At 42.5% G+C, this 17,500-nt stretch overlaps 1 protein-coding gene across 5 annotated transcripts in view; it reads right to left on the bottom strand.

Moving 5' to 3' along the window:
- rap1gap2a (RAP1 GTPase activating protein 2a) overlaps positions 1 to 17,500 on the bottom strand; it is a 116,208-nt gene that overhangs the window by 57,698 nt on the left and 41,010 nt on the right. For 3 of the 5 annotated variants that reach the window (XM_033977235.2, XM_033977234.2, XM_055226131.1), the window contains exon 1: positions 7,124 to 7,980. The exons of 1 other annotated variant lie outside the window; for it this stretch is intronic. In XM_033977235.2, coding sequence (XP_033833126.1) covers positions 7,124 to 7,251 — 128 coding nt within the window. In that variant the 5' untranslated portion in view covers positions 7,252 to 7,980. Of the gene's footprint in view, positions 1 to 7,123; positions 7,981 to 17,500 lie in introns of those variants that run through there. One more of the 5 variants, XM_055226128.1, reaches the window with a different exon arrangement.

Below are 17,500 nucleotides of genomic sequence, written 5' to 3'. Positions count from 1 at the left end.
TGCAGCTCCTCCCCCGAGTTTCACAAACCACTTTTTCCCACGACACAAGACGTTCTGGACGTGGTGCATCACATGATTCAATGGAAACAGGAAGTACAAACCAAACTTTAAGACTTTTTCCATGGAGATAGATGAGTTTAATGCCATACTGTGGAATATTACAGCCGAAGGAAACTCCACCAAGTGAGTAAGAGCTTTTATTCCAGCTCTGTTTTGCTAAAAGTTCCAGTTGGGGCTTTAACATTCACTGAAACATGTGCTCTTCATGTATTTGATCATGTGATTTTTATACTTTACTTCAATATTTCTACTTCAAGATACACGTTTAATGTGAGTACTTTTACTGCAGTGAGTACTCTGACCACAGCTCTTCACTGGACAGACTCTGACCTGAAGCACATGACGACCTGACTGTGCATTAATGTAAAATAAACACAGAGTGAAGGACCTGAAGGACCTGAGTAAAGCTCCACTTTAAAGATTACATGAGAATACAGCACATGTGGAGGGGACAGAGGGACAGAGGGACAGAGGGGCAGAGGAGCAGAGGGACAGAGGGGATAGAGAGGACAGAGGAGCAGAGGAGCAGAGGAGCAGAGGAGCAGAGGGACAGAGGGGATAGAGAGGACAGAGGAGCAGAGGGACAGAGGGACACAGGGGGGAGGATCACTGTTTCTCAGAAAGGAGGTTGTGGAGTTCCACTCTGTGGAGTTCCACTCTGTGGAGTTCCACTCTGTGGAGTTCCACTCTGTGGAGTTCCACTCTGTGGAGTTCCACTCTGTGGAGTTCCACTCTGTGGAGTTCCACTCCGGGGAGTTCCACTCTGGGGAGTTCCACTCCGGGGAGTTCCACTCCGGGGAGTTCCACTCTGGGGAGTTCCACTCCGGGGAGTTCCACTCTGGGGAGTTCCACTCTGGGGAGTTCCACTCTGGGGTCCACACAAACCCTTCTGTCCAGTTTGTCGTCTTTTGGGTGAATTTGTTACTTGACATGAATCAAATTAAATGTTTGTTTCAGACTCAGATTCTGCTCAAACTAAACTCTTTGTTTTACTGATGTTTTCTTCACACAGCGATACACAAAAGGAGCAGTAGAACGCACAATCAGAGACGTTTAGTTTGACTTAATCTACGTCAGAAAAGTGTCTGATATTTAAAAGAAACGTAAAAATGTTTGGAATCTGCAGAGACTCAAAACGACAGTAAAAAGTGAAGTTTCATCAGACCAAGGTTCAGTTTATTTCATATTTTTCAAAAGCTCAAACTGAACCTTTGTCTGAAAATAATCTATTAAAAGACCAGACTAAAAGTTAATTTAAACGTGCTCTGCAGTCTGTGGTCTCCATGGAGACGTTATTGCTGCTGGAATGTCCCACAGTGTGGCATTCACTGTATCTGTGGAGTTTTACTACAGTCACTGCTCAAAAACATACCAAGGATAACACAGATTTGACCTCTGACCCCACAGCGCCACCTGTTTGTCTTCATGGAAACAGAGACACTCGAGGCACATTCTCCATGGAGACGCCAGCAGAAAAGTTACACAGTGCACCTTTAAAGCAACAGATGATGTCGACACACACATAAAGTTCACACTGACAGCGCCGCACAGTCCACCGGCTCCACTCTATTTTAGTCCAGGTCATTAGTTCAGAGCCGTCGACCATCTGCCGCTCGGCACGGCGCCCGGACGGACGCCTTTGTGTGGAACAGTATGGATCAGTATGGAACAGTATGGAACAGAATGGATCAGTATGGATCAGTATGGACCAGAATGGAACAGTATGGACCAGAATGGACCAGAATGGATCAGTATGGAACAGTATGGAACAGAATGGATCAGTATGGAACAGTATGGAACGGTATGGAACAGTATGGATCAGTATGGAACAGTATGGACCAGTATGGACCAGAATGGATCAGTATGGAACAGTATGGAACAGTATGGATCAGTATGGATCAGTATGGATCAGTATGGAACAGTATGGAACAGTATGGATCAGTATGGAACAGTATGGAACGGTATGGAACAGTATGGATCAGTATGGATCAGTATGGAACGGTATGGAACGGTATGGAACAGTATGGATCAGTATGGATCAGTATGGAACAGTATGGATCAGTATGGATCAGTATGGAACAGTATGGAACGGTATGGAACAGTATGGATCAGTATGGATCAGTATGGAACAGTATGGATCAGTATGGATCAGTATGGAACAGTATGGATCAGTATGGATCAGTATGGAACAGTATGGAACGGTATGGAACAGTATGGATCAGTATGGATCAGTATGGAACAGTATGGATCAGTATGGAACAGTATGGAACGGTATGGAACAGTATGGATCAGTATGGATCAGTATGGAACAGTATGGATCAGTATGGATCAGTATGGAACAGTATGGATCAGTATGGAACAGTATGGACCAGTATGGACCAGAATGGATCAGTATGGAACAGTATGGATCAGTATGGAACGGTATGGAACAGTATGGATCAGTATGGATCAGTATGGAACAGTATGGAACGGTATGGAACAGTATGGATCAATATGGATCAGTATGGAACAGTATGGAACAGTATGGACCAGTATGGACCAGAATGGATCAGTATGGAACAGTATGGAACAGTATGGATCAGTATGGATCAGTATGGATCAGTATGGAACAGTATGGACCAGTATGGACCAGAATGGATCAGTATGGAACAGTATGGAACAGTATGGATCAGTATGGATCAGTATGGACCAGTATGGAACAGAATGGAACAGTATGGACCAGAATGGACCAGAATGGATCAGTATGGAACAGTATGGAACAGTATGGATCAGTATGGAACAGTATGGATCAGTATGGATCAGTATGGACCAGTATGGACCAGAATGGAACAGTATGGATCAGTATGGAACAGTATGGAACAGAATGGATCAGAATGGAACAGTATGGATCAGTATGGATCAGTATATATATTTATAGATCAGTATATACCATTAGATACATTTATATACCATTAGATATATTTATATATCATTATTTATCAGTATAGATCATGTGATCACGAGGGAAGAGTGGAAATAAAACATGGATTAATGTGTAAAGTGAAATGTAAAGGTTTAGTTTAAATACTATAGTACTAAATACTTCAGAGAAACACTTGTGTACACACGTGTACACATGTGTACACACATGTGCAAACACAAGAACACACTATAACTGCAAACACAACCACATATCAAAATATAAGCCAGATGCCCTGTCACAACCTCTCACTTTAGAAGTGTCTTGCTCAGAGACACGACAATAGTGAACACGAGGGCGAGGATAGAACCACCAGCTCTCTGTGTTTTACGCCAAAGTAACTCAGATCTCATTACTTTGTCTGGAATATTCAGCAGTGTGGCATTAAACGTACACATCGCTATGGACACATGCTACAGGTCAGATCTGTGGAGAGGCACCCTGCATAAAAACAGCCATAGAGAAAGAAACGTGAGGTAGATGAACTTTAACGACTACAGGTAAAGCATTCATATCTCCATGGAGACGAAATGTTCCATAATGCACCTTTTAACTGAGCTGTAAACATGTGGCACTTTTATTTATGGGTCACAGTCACAGGATTTTCTCTTCACTTTTACCGATTCAAAAGATTTAATATTTAGATCAGATTTTCTCTTTTATTAGCTCGTTTGTGAACTCTGTTCTTCCACTTTTCCTTTAGTCCAAAGCCGCTCAGTCCCGTTTGTTCCAGGTCGATTTTTCCCACACGTCTTATTGACACGTCTCAAAGACGCTTTAGCACAAAGACGATCTGACACAAAATACTTTTAAGGAAAATCCCTCTGAGCTGCTGCCAAAATCAAAGAAAAACCAAAGACGCGAAGGACGAGAGAAAATGAGAATTGACCGACTTAAAAAAACAAAGAAAAACACTGGAGCTTTTTTAACATAGAACAGTGTGACACGTTTAAACTCAAATGTTTATATAATGTTTGGAAAGTTACGCACCACGTCAAACCCGGAATAAACCCGGACTAAACCCCGAATAAACCCCGAATAAACCCGGACTAAACCCGGACTAAACCCGGACTAAACCCCGAATAAACCCGGACTAAACCCGGACTAAACCCCGAATAAACCCGGACTAAACCCGGACTAAACCCGGACTAAACCCGGACTAAACCCGGAATAAACCCGGAATAAACCCGGAATAAACCCGGTTCATTGAGTCACGTCGGTACAAAAGAGCCGAGTTTCTTCCACATTCTCGGGTTTGGTCTCAGAGTCGTCTGCTCCTCAGAGACTCCATTTGTCACTTAGACTGACCCAGATACACACAACACACACATACACACAACACACATACAACACACACACACACAACACACATACAACACATATGTATACACACAACACACACACACAACACACATACACACACACAACACACATATACACACACAACACACACATACAACACATATATACACACACAACACACATACACACAACACACATACAACACACACACACACACAACACACATACACACAACACACACACAACACACATACAACACATATGTATACACACAACACACACACACAACACACATACACACACACAACACACATATACACACACAACACACACATACAACACATATATACACACACAACACACATACACACATACACACATACACAACACACATATACACACACAACACATATATATACACACAACACAAATACACAACACACACACACACAGAACACATATATATACACACAACACACATACACACACAACACACATACACACAACACACAAATATATACACAACACATGTACACACACAACACACATATATATACACAACACACATATACACACACAACACACATACACACACAACACACATATATACACACAACACACATATCCACACACAACACACATACACACACACAACACACATATACACACACAACACATATATATACACACAACACACACATACACACAGAACACATATATATACACACAACACACATACACACACAACACACATACACACAACACACAAATATATACACAACACATGTACACACACAACACATACACACACAACACACACATACACACACAACACACATACACATACACAACACACAAATATATACACACACAACGCACACATACACACACAACACAAATACACACACAACACGCATACACAACACACACATATATATACACACAACACACATACACAACACACATATATACACACACAACACATATATATACACACAACACATATATACACACACACATATATACACACACACATATATACACACAACACACATATATATACACACACAACACACATATATACACACAACACATATACACACACAACACACATATATACACAACACACACACACAACACACATACACACAACACACATATATACACACAACACATATATACACACAACACATATATATACACAACACACATACACACAACACACATATATACACACAACACATATATACACACACAACACATATATATACACACAACACACATACACACACAACACACATACACACAACACACATATATACACACAACACATATATATACACACAACACATATATATACACACAACACACATATATACACACAACACACATACACACACAACACACGTATGACAGGCGTGTGACAGGTGTGTGTCAGGTGTGTGACAGGTGTGTGACAGGTGTGTGTCAGGTGTGTGACAGGTGTGTGACAGGTGTGTGTCAGGTGTGTGTCAGGTGTGTGTCAGGTGTGTGTCAGGTGTGTGACAGGTGTGTGACAGGTGTGTGTCAGGTGTGTGTCAGGTGTAGCATGAATAATCCAGTCACATTTGGATAAAGTCAAAGATTAAGAGTATTTAAAATGCACAGAGGTGTATGACAGGCGTGTGACAGGTGTGTGACAGGTGTGTGTCAGGTGTGTGTCAGGTGTGTGACAGGTGTGTGACAGGTGTGTGTCAGGTGTGTGTCAGGTGTGTGACAGGTGTGTGACAGGTGTGTGACAGGTGTGTGTCAGGTGTGTGTCAGGTGTGTGACAGGTGTGTGACAGGTGTGTGACAGGTGTGTGACAGGTGTAGCATGAATATTTATGAGTATTTAAAATGCACAGAGGTGAACAGGGCTGGTTATAAAACTCAAATTCTCAGTTCAGTGAAGTGAATTCAAATAAAAGTCTGACCTGCTCTGCCTTTCTGCTCTAAACATAAACAGAGGTCAAGGTGAGTGACTTGCCAAAGGACACAATGGCAGAACTGAGGGTCAAACTGCAGGTTTTCTTCAGATTTTCTCTTCTTCGCTGCAGCTGTTTATTAAAACTCTCTTTACTAAATATTTTTCTGTAATAAAATCAGTTTGAGGAGGATCAGAGATGAGAAACTCTTTGAACATTTTGTACCAAAGAGAAACGAGAGAAACACTTAACATCCTCTTTAAATTATATCACACAATTATACAGAATATTAAATGTGTAATTTGCCTTTGAAGCTGGTAATAAACTCAGCAAACGTTTGACAAACAACTGAAGTTTGACAGACTTGCCTTTAAAGGTACATCATGTAACTTTCTGCTGCTTGTTTCCATGGAGATGTTATTGCTTTGCCTTGAATGTTCCACAGATTTGAATTAAACTTCTATCTATTTGAGGTTTATTCAAATATAGTCGTTTTATTGGTCAAAAACACCTTGAAAACACTGCATTGCTTTCTTGTGCGCCTCTCCACAGATCTGACTTGTAAGTTGGTGTGGTGGCGCCCCCTGCTTGTCTCCATGATGACAAAGAAGTTTAATGTCATACACGTGGACTCCTGCACCTTTTTCTACAGCCAATGGCAAATAAACTGGAACAGAAAAGTTACGCAGTGAAGCTTTAATGTTGCCTCTAAACGTCTGTTCTCCACTGACAAACTCAAAAAGCCCAAACTCAAAGTCACCACGGTCTGTCGGCTCAAATAACCAATAAGACGCAGATAAAGTCCACGCGCACACAGATGGGCCATAGACCCTCATGCACACACTCACTCTACCCACCCTTCGCTCTCCTCTCGCTCTCGCTCCTTCTCTTTGGCTTTCCTCGACTTGTGCAGGAGTCCGATCAGGATCACCGCCGCTCGGATCCCGGCCTTTTTGTTGTGGAACCTCCTCCCGGCCTGAGACATGGTCCTGGGATCCTTCTGGTCCGGGATGGGGGGGACGGGGGGGACGGGGGGGGCGGGCGTCTCCTCGGTGGGGGACAGTTTGGGGCAGACGCCGCCGCCGCCGCTACGACCGCTGCTGCCGGGACTGACCCCGGGCACCTGTCTCGTACCCGGGTTTGCTTTGCTCGGTTCCAGCTTGAGTCGGATTCACCACAGCCTGAAATCTGTGGTCAGGGGGTCACACGTTACGCCGTCCAGCCCTGTGTCCGGCCCTGTCCCATGAACGCCGTCCACACGTTAGTCCTGTGTCCGGCCCTGTCCCATGAACGGCGTCCACGCGTTAGTCCTGTGTCTGAGCCTGTCCCATGAACGGCGTCCACACGTTAGTCCTGTGTCCGGCCCTGTCCCATGAACGGCGTCCACACGTTAGTCCTGTGTCCGGCCCTGTCCCATGAACGGCGTCCACACGTTAGTCCTGTGTCCGGCCCTGTCCCATGAACGGCGTCCACCCTCTCACGTCCTGTTACAAATGTCTTCTCTTCTTTGTTGTAATCCCAAAGTCCAAGTGGTGCAGCTGCGTCTCAAGGTGAACTATCTGCGTCGCCGCCGTCTCAGGTCGATGTGGCGGTTAAAGCTGCGTCTGACACGACAGAATCTACAAACAGATAAAAGCTCAGATCTCGCCCTGTGCCTCTTCATCCCTGTGGCTCAGTGCATCCTCCTCTTCACATGTTCTGCTCCTGCGATGTCAGAGCTGCACTGCTCAGCTCTCTGCTTCCTTATCTCTAAGCCACGCCCCCTGGCTCCTGATAGGCCGATGCTTCCTCATAAGCCCCGCCCCCTCTCCTTTGACTCGGCCGCTCCGGCGCCCCTCCCTCCTCTCCCTCTCTCTGCCCTTGTTTCTACCTTGTTAATGATTTTATATTAATCTCTCTGACCTTGTTCTATCTGGACTTTATGAGCCGCTCGGACGCCGCTGCCTCGGACGCCGTTTGTCTCGTCTCTCTCTCGCACGGACATGGTCAAGTGTGAAATTGTGATCCTGGTGTGTTTTGAGCAGCCGGACGCCTGTGCTGTTGCCAAGGACATTTGAAACAGAGCAACACGAAAATCAAAAGAGATTAAACAAAACAAAATCATAATTAGAGCAAAGTGCAGCGGCGGCGAGGCACAAACGCTCTGCGGCGAGGCACAAACGCTCTGCGGCGAGGCACAAACGCTCTGCGGCGTTCTGCTCCACGACGAGTGTCATTTTCTCTCTTTCACATTTTCATTTTCTAATCCCACTGCTGCAATAAACACGTCTTGTTTTTCACATAAAACAAACCGGAAGAACAGATAGAAGCAAATTAAAAAGAGAAAACTGAAGAGAAAAGGATCGAAAACAAATTTAAACAAAAGGATCTGAAACAAACAGACCTAACAGCACCAGGTCAAGTTACATGTCAGATCAGTGGAGTGGAGACCCTGCTCACAGTAAAAGGTGCATGTTTAAAGGTCATTTTGAGGAATAAAAACAAAGGTTAGAAATGTTTTACTTAGAAACATTTCAGAGAAAAGCAAAGTCATCTCCATGGAAACGAGCAGAGGAGCACTCCTTTAAGTAAAACTATAAACAGAACTGAGCAGAACCAAACAGAACCAAACAGAACCAAACAGAACTAAACAGAACTAAACAGAACTAAACAGAACCAAACAGGACTAAACAGAACCAAACAGAACTAAACAGAACTAAACAGAACTAAACAGAACTAAACAGAACCAAACAGAACCAAACAGAACTGAGCAGAACTAAACAGAACCAAACAGAACCAAACAGAACCAAACAGAACTAAACAGAACCAAACAGAACTAAACAGAACTAAACAGAACTAAACAGAACTGAGCAGAACCAAACAGAACTAAACAGAACCAAACAGAACTAAACAGAACTAAACAGAACTAAACAGAACTGAGCAGAACCAAACAGAACTAAACAGAACCAAACAGAACTAAACAGAACTGAGCAGGTAGAAAAAAAAAAACAAGGCTAAAACAGGAATAAACCAGGATTATGCCAGAACTGAATTATAAATAAAGTATGACTCAACCAAGGTCGACCCAGCAACAAGAACCAGGACTGAACCAGGACTGAACCAGGACTGAACCAGGACTGAACCAGGACTGAACCAGGACTAAACCAGGACTAAACCAGGACTAAACCAGGACTGAACCAGGACTGAACCAGGACTGAACCAGGACTAAACCAGGACTAAACCAGGACTAAACCAGGACTGAACCAGGACTGAACCAGGGACTAAACCAGGACTGAACCAGGACTGAACCAGGACTGAACCAGGACTAAACCAGGACTGAACCAGGACTAGAACAGAAACCAACCAAGTCTACATCAGGACTAAACGACCCAGATGAACAAAATCACACCTGTGCCAAAGTTTAAACTGGACCAAACCAGAACTGGACCAAACCAGAACTGGACCAAACCAGAACTGGGCCAAACCAGAACTGGACCAAACGAGACATTTAAAAATCTAATTGCAGATGTAAAGTAGCTATTGTGCTAATTCCAGCACATTTACACTGATGCTGTTTGTTGACATGTTGATTAATATGCACTGTCCTAATTAAAATAAATAAATACATAATTTCCAAACAAAGTGTAACTGAATCATGTTTGTGGTGATGTTATGGTTTAAGATTAAATGAAACAAGGACGACACCGGGTTCTTGAAATAACTAAACCAGGACTCGTTCCGTTTCCTTCACCGTGAGCCGGACTCACTGATTGAAATCTTGTTTCTGTTTGAGTCTTACATCAGTCCAGACCAGTTTTCTTGTCTGGCCTCGTTCCCTCCTCCCTCTGCGCTCGGTAAACAAGGCTAAAGCAGAGTCTTTCTCCGAGCGTATCGATCTGGAGGGGAGTGCTTCTATCTTAGACCACCTGTCCTTCTGCTTCAATGACCCACTCAGCAAACACCACAATAATTCAATTAACTCCATGAAACAAACAGCGTCTGCTTCACAAACTCATGTACCACGTTTCCTCCTCACGTTCAAACTCTTTACTCTTGCATAACACTTATTTTTCACACCAAGACATTTTTATATTAGTGTTCATTATGTAACTGCCATCCTTGACTTCTCCGCAGTATCTGAGTTTAAAACATGAAAACTGTGGGTTTGTTGTCACGATGGAGCAGTGGAATAGACTGAAAAATGGAGAAATAAGCAGCGGCTGTTTTGGATCAAATATATGTCTAATGAAAGTACTGAAAAAAGAGTTTAAAAAGTATTATTATTGTTATGTTATATTATGTTATATTCTGTTATAATATGTTATATTATGTTATATTATGTCATATTATGTTATATTCTGTTATGTTATGTTATATTCTGTTATGTTATGTTATATTATGTTATGTTATATTATGTTATACTCTATTATGTTATATTATGTCATATTCAGGGGAGCAGAGCCACAGCTGCCCTGGGACAGACTCGTGGTGGATAAAAACTGTTTCATTTTGGAGAAAGTTTTCATTTGGACAGTTAAAAATGGGATGAAGTCATATTTTTGTATTTATTAAAACTGGAGCAAACAGAGTTTACTTTGTACAAGCATCATTTAATTTAGAGAAAAGAAAAATAAATCAGTGTTGTTCTTAAATAACTGAACATACACGAGCAAAATGAAGTCATTATCTTTTTCATTTTGTTTTTATCATGAAGTATAAAGTATCCAGACCGGTTTGATTCTGTTTTAAATGTTCATAACTAAATCAAACCTCACTTTGGACAGGACTGGACAAAGACACATGGCCTGGTCTTTCTCCCGACGAGAAAAACGAGTTGGAATCCAAACATGAGGAGTCCAGTTTCACGATGACAAACACAGAGGCGCTTAGGCCCAAGAGCAGCTGTGGTTTCTGTGAGCGTCCGGTTACAACGAGGAAGGAACGAGGCATTTCAGAGTCTGCTGCAGCGGACAGACGGGGACAAAGTTTACCACAGTGCACTACATGAAGGACTCTAATGTTTTAAACTGTTTCACTACAGCCACAAATCTCATCTTTTTGATTTTCTTTTATTGAGTCAAAGCTTCAACTCATCAGACGACAGAATAAATGCATCTAAATAAATCTAATCATCGACACAGCTGTGAAAAAACTGTGTCCAGAACATGGTCAATGGTCATATTTTTACACCTTCAAGTCTCTCAAAGAGTTTTACATCGTCATTCACACCAGTTCATACACCAATATTTATGTCAAGAGCGGGATTTGAACCACCAACCTTCAGATCACTGGACAAACGCTCTACACAGAACTGTTTTAGGTTTGATTTAAGCCGACAGGAAACTGTTGTCTACATTTTATTCTCAGTATCTGTCTCTGTGCGGGCGTCTCCTCTAAACTGAAGCTTTATTTTGTGCAAAAGAAAAATGGCAACGTCGTCACACGGCAGAAAAATAAAAGCGTCGGACAAGGTCAGATCCATCAAGCGACGCAACGCCCAAACCAGCACAAAACACGCTCTCAATCACAGCAGACGTGTCACTGCCACATAAATGAAAACATAAACATATGACGGAAATATGACAGAAATAACAAATACAGAAACAGCCAGTGTGACGTTAGACATCCCCCTGAAACATGAACTCAAACACAAATATCACAGAAATATCACAGAAATATCACCCAAATATCACCCAAATATCACCCGAATATCACCCAATTATCACCCAAATATCACCCGAATATCACCCGAATATCACCCGAAAAACAAATAGAGAAACAGCCAGTGTGACTTTAGACATCCCCCTGAAACATAAACTCAAACATAAGAATATAACACAAATATCACACAAATATCACACAAATATCACAGAAATATCACCCGAATATCACCCGAAAAACAAATACAGAAACAGCCAGTGTGATGTTATACATCCCCCTGAAACATGAACTCAAACATAAGAATATCACACAAATATCACCCAAATAACAAATACAGAAACAGCCAGTGCAGCTCGTCACACGTGCGACTGTCAAAAGCATCGAAAATCAGAAAATCATCAATAATAAAAATAGTTTCAAAACTAAATATTTATTTGAGGAGGTGTCAATGTTAAAAAAGTCACATTCACAGAATTTAACCTTTTTCTGAATCTGTTTAAAATGAACAAGTAAAAACACAAACTAGAAATGGACAAACATGGACTAAACCAGGACTAAACCAAACCAGGACTAAACCAGGACTAAACCAGGACTGAACCGGGACTAAACCAGGACTAAACCAGGACTAAACCAAACCAGGACTAAACCAGGACTAAACCAGGACTAAACCAGGACTAAACCAAACCAGGACTAAACCGGGACTGAACCGGGACTGAACCGGGACTGAACCGGGACTAAACATGGACTAAACCGGGACTGAACCGGGACTAAACCAGGACTAAAATGGGACTAAACCAGGACTAAATTAAGACTAAACCAGGACCATGGACCACTATGGATCCACTGGAGGATTCCACACATTTTCCAGTGTTTTTTATTCTCATTTTTATTCTCCTGGTGGTGTCAGATTTAGTATCGAGTATCGAGTTTATTCTTTAGTATTGAATCTTTAGTATCGAGTTTTTAGCTTTGTGATGACACTCATCACATCTGAGCTTTAATAACATGTGAGCTATTCATGGAAAAACAACATCCACAGAAGCATGACCCTTTCCACATGTTCAGCGGTTTGTGCGGCGTCATGGCAACCGCACGGAGGGCAGAGAATGTGCCTGAAGGACCCCCATAAACACTCAGACAAGACTCTTATGAAAACGGCTCCTGATTATAAACCTCTCCACATGAAGCGACGCTCAGACCACACGTGTTTACAGAGTTTTACTTATGTCCAGAAAGATTTTAAGGTCAAACTGTGACTCGAGCATCAGTGATTCAAGCACAAAAAAAAGAAAAATCAAACAAGAAGTGAAAATAAACACAAAGTGGACGGGGCAGAGGTGGATTTTACACGAGTCCAGCTGCTGCGAATGATATAATTCAAGTAGAAATACAAAGATCAACACTGTGTAACTCTCATCTGCATGATTCCACTGAAATAGAACGATCATAATTCAGTCGTTCTCCATGAAGATAAGTCTCATGCAACAGTGTGGAACATTACAAAGTATAAAAATCGGGTAAACTTCCTAAAGAGTACGTTGAGCTGATTTTTTTATTGTTTTTTAAAATGTGCCGCCTGATCCGTCTGTGCACTGACGTCCTTCGACTTCATAAAGTGACTGACAGAAACACAGCAGACGGACATTTTCCTCGACTCCTCCAAACAAACAAACCTCTCAACCCAAAATGTCCGACCATCACTGACCCCCGGGAGCCGCGGCGATAACAAAACAACCTCCAAGTGTTTGAGCGTCTGAGCCGAGCGGCGGCGTCTCACCGGGGTCGGCTCGTGCGTCATCGAGAGGCTAAAGACACACCTGTATCACATTTCCCTGAACGCGCTCTCCCCTTTCCCCACAGCCTCTCGCACGCCCACAGGTGCGACTCGGAGGATGAACAAACAGATGATGGATCCAGAACAATAGAAGGAGATGGAGAGGTGTGTGAACAACAAGAGCCGGAGGAAAAAAGCACAGACGTGTTCACAGATTGAAACATGGAGACGTAGGAGAAGAATCTAAAAGTGTGTCAGAGAAAGTGAATCAAATATTATTATAATGACCTCAAATATCAGAGACATTCTCGTTTTATCGTGTTTCAGACGCACAGACTAGTTTAAAAATGCATTTAATCATAAACTTTGATTTTAAATGAAGGACGAGCTTTACACTTTATGGACTGGGTCAAACTGTCGTCCACTGTTTAAATCTAATAAAGTGAATTTATCAAAGACAAACCTGGAGGTACAGCTGGTGCACTGTTTGCATACTAGTTGTTGTAAAATAAAAGTTGTTTCTGTGAATAAAAAGAGGCTGTAAATGTGTCAGGAAAGTGAGGAATGTGTTTACTGCTGATACATTAACCAGCTTTGATTATAGGATGGTAAAAATAATCAAGTTAATGGACTTTAAAGTGAAACTGATACGAAAAACTGACTTTTAGAGGTTTAAAGCAAGAGTACACAGAGTACAGAGTACACAGAGTACAGAGTACACAGAGTAAACAGAGTACACAGAGTAAACAGAGTACACAGAGTAAACAGAGTAAACAGAGTACACAGAGTAAACAGAGTAAACAGAGTAAACAGAGTACACAGAGTAAACAGAGTACACAGAGTACACAGAGTAAACAGAGTACACAGAGTACACAGAGTAAACAGAGTACACAGAGTACACAGAGTAAACAGAGTACAGAGTACACAGAGTACACAGAGTACACAGAGTACACAGAGTACAGAGTACACAGAGTACACAGAGTACACAGAGTACATAGAGTACACAGAGTACATAGAGTACACAGAGTACAGAGTACACAGAGTACACAGAGTACACAGAGTACACAGAGTAAACAGAGTACACAGAGTACACAGAGTACATAGAGTACACAGAGTACATAGAGTACACAGAGTACAGAGTACACAGAGTACAGAGTACACAGAGTACACAGAGTAAACAGAGTACACAGAGTACACAGAGTAAACAGAGTACACAGAGTACACAGAGTACACAGAGTACACAGAGTAAACAGAGTAAACAGAGTAAACAGAGTACACAGAGTAAACAGAGTACACAGAGTACACAGAGTAAACAGAGTAAACAGAGTACACAGAGTAAACAGAGTACACAGAGTACACAGAGTAAACAGAGTACACAGAGTACACAGAGTACACAGAGGCTGTGTCAGGTCACTCAGCTCTAACTTGATTCTAGCAGCAGTGCGTCTGGTCAATATGTAATTTAACGCTAAATGTGTTTAGGGGCATGGACCATATTTCACCCTCTGACCACTGGACGTCCCAGCGGATTCGAGTCACTGTGAACTTTTGTCGACCTGCCACTGAGCCCTTGAGCAAGACATTCATTTATATTAGAAAGGTGCGTTTGATAAAAAATATCTAAACTCTCGCTCAGACAGATTCAGTGGATTTAAGTCGTGTTTCTCTGATCATCTGAAGGGGAAAAGTCCAGATTATTAAACAGTTGATAAAGTCACCTGCACCTTTGTCCAAAGAGGAAATAAAACTGTGACTTTATTGAGTAAATCCAGTCGTTTCATAACACAGACTGAACATAAACCAGAGGGAAGTTTCAAGTGTTTGTGACGCTTCATTAGAAAATCAGACACGAGCTGCTGATGATTAGTACAATTAAAGCACTTTAAATCAGGCCCTCTGCTCACTCTCTGCTCACTCTCTGCTCACTCTCTCCCCACTCTCTCCTCCCTTTCTCCCACTCTCACCTCACTCTCTTCTGGATAAAACTGGATAAAACCGAACAAGACTGGATAAAACCGGACAAAACTGGATAAAACCGGACAAAACTGGATAAAACCGAACAAAACTGGATAAAACCGAACAAAACTGGACAAAACTGGATAAAACCGAACAAAACCGGACAAAACTGGATAAAACCGAACCAAACTGGACAAAACTGCACAAACACTTTAGAGTGAATCCGTTCCTTGGACGAGTGGTAAAACATTTCCTCTAAAACTGTTTTGAGATAAAGTGACACTAAAACCTCAGACTGATACAAACTGTGACTCACTGATGTAAAACTACTGCTTTATTAGAACAAACGCACAATTGAACAACTACAACACAAAAAAACTCATTGTAGGACTGTCTCCACTGAGCTGTTAATGTTTTGTTTGGAATATTTCACAGTCTGGCATCATATTAACCCAGTATAAATGCCCCGCAGTGGGGCTTTAAAAGGTGTTTGTGCTTCTCATAGAGTCAAAGTGTCTGAGTCAAACTTCATAGTTTATTAAGAATAATTCACGACTTTTAGAGGTTAAAATATTCATTAATTGAGCCTGAATCATTCTTAATAAACTAACTGTTCATTATAAATTAAGTCTGTTCATGTTAATTAAGGCGTATTAAAGTGTAGTTATTTTAACTTTAAATACATCCCGATCACCTGTTTCCACAATAATGACTATTACATCAAACTGCTCCATAACTGCTCCAGAGACTGCAGCGCATTGTGCGCTCTGCTGAGAAGGTGATTGGCTGCAGCCTTCCATCTATACAGGACCTGTACGTCTCCAGGACTCGGGGGCGAGCAGGCCGTATAGCAGCTGACACCTCTCACCCTGGACATGGACTATTTGAGCCACTTCCCTCTGGCAGGAGGCTACGGTCCATTGGGACCAGAACCTCTCGCCATAAGAACAGTTTCTTCCCCTCTGCTGTTTGTCTCATGAACACTCTATAATATCTGCACTAAACTGGACACTTTATAACACCGGTCACTTTAATAAGCCACTTTGCACTGTTGTTCTGATGCTGCTATTGTACATATTTTTTCCCTTTAAGTATTTCATTTGATTTTTTTAAGCATATCTTTTTAACTTTGTGCATGCTCTTATTTGTATTTGTATTTATTCAGTGTGTTTATGTTGCACTTTTTCACCGTATCAAGTTCCTAGTTTGTGAACTGTGTTCACAGACTATGGCAATAAAAGTCTTCTGATTCTGATTCTGATAACATTATAAAACAGAGAGATGCCTCGTGTGTGAACTCTGCACCACCCGACACCACCCCCCCGACACCACCCACATCCCCCTCGACACCCCCCCCCCCGACACCACCCACCCCCCCCCGACACCACCCACATCCCCCCCGACACCACCCACACACCCCCGACACCACCCACATCCCCCCCGACACCACCCACACATCCCCGACACCACCCACATCCCCCCCGACACCCCCCACATCCCCCTGACACCACCCACATCCCGCCCCCGACACCACCCACATCCCCCCGACACCCCCCACATCCCCCCGACACCACCCACACCCCCCCCAACACCATCTGACATCCCCCCGTCACCACTCGCCATAAAACCATAATCCATCGGCCGCAGCAGCTGAGCCCAAGATCCGATCGAGTTAAAGAGGAAATATCTTCCATAAATAATAAAATCAGAGTTTAAAATGTCAGTGTGTCACATATAAATCTGCAGAGAGTAAACACAGTGAAACGAGGCCTTTATCTCTCCTCATGTTTTACCCGAGGCCCAGAGGACGAGGCCCAGAGGACGGCGCCGTCTCAAAAACACTGATCTTACAAGATCCAGATGA

The sequence above is a fragment of the Periophthalmus magnuspinnatus genome, chromosome 13 (assembly GCF_009829125.3).
Source record: "Periophthalmus magnuspinnatus isolate fPerMag1 chromosome 13, fPerMag1.2.pri, whole genome shotgun sequence".
Taxonomy (NCBI): domain Eukaryota; kingdom Metazoa; phylum Chordata; class Actinopteri; order Gobiiformes; family Gobiidae; genus Periophthalmus; species Periophthalmus magnuspinnatus.
The sequence above is the reverse complement of the archived record's forward strand: the minus strand, read 5'-3'. Positions and strand labels throughout refer to the sequence as shown.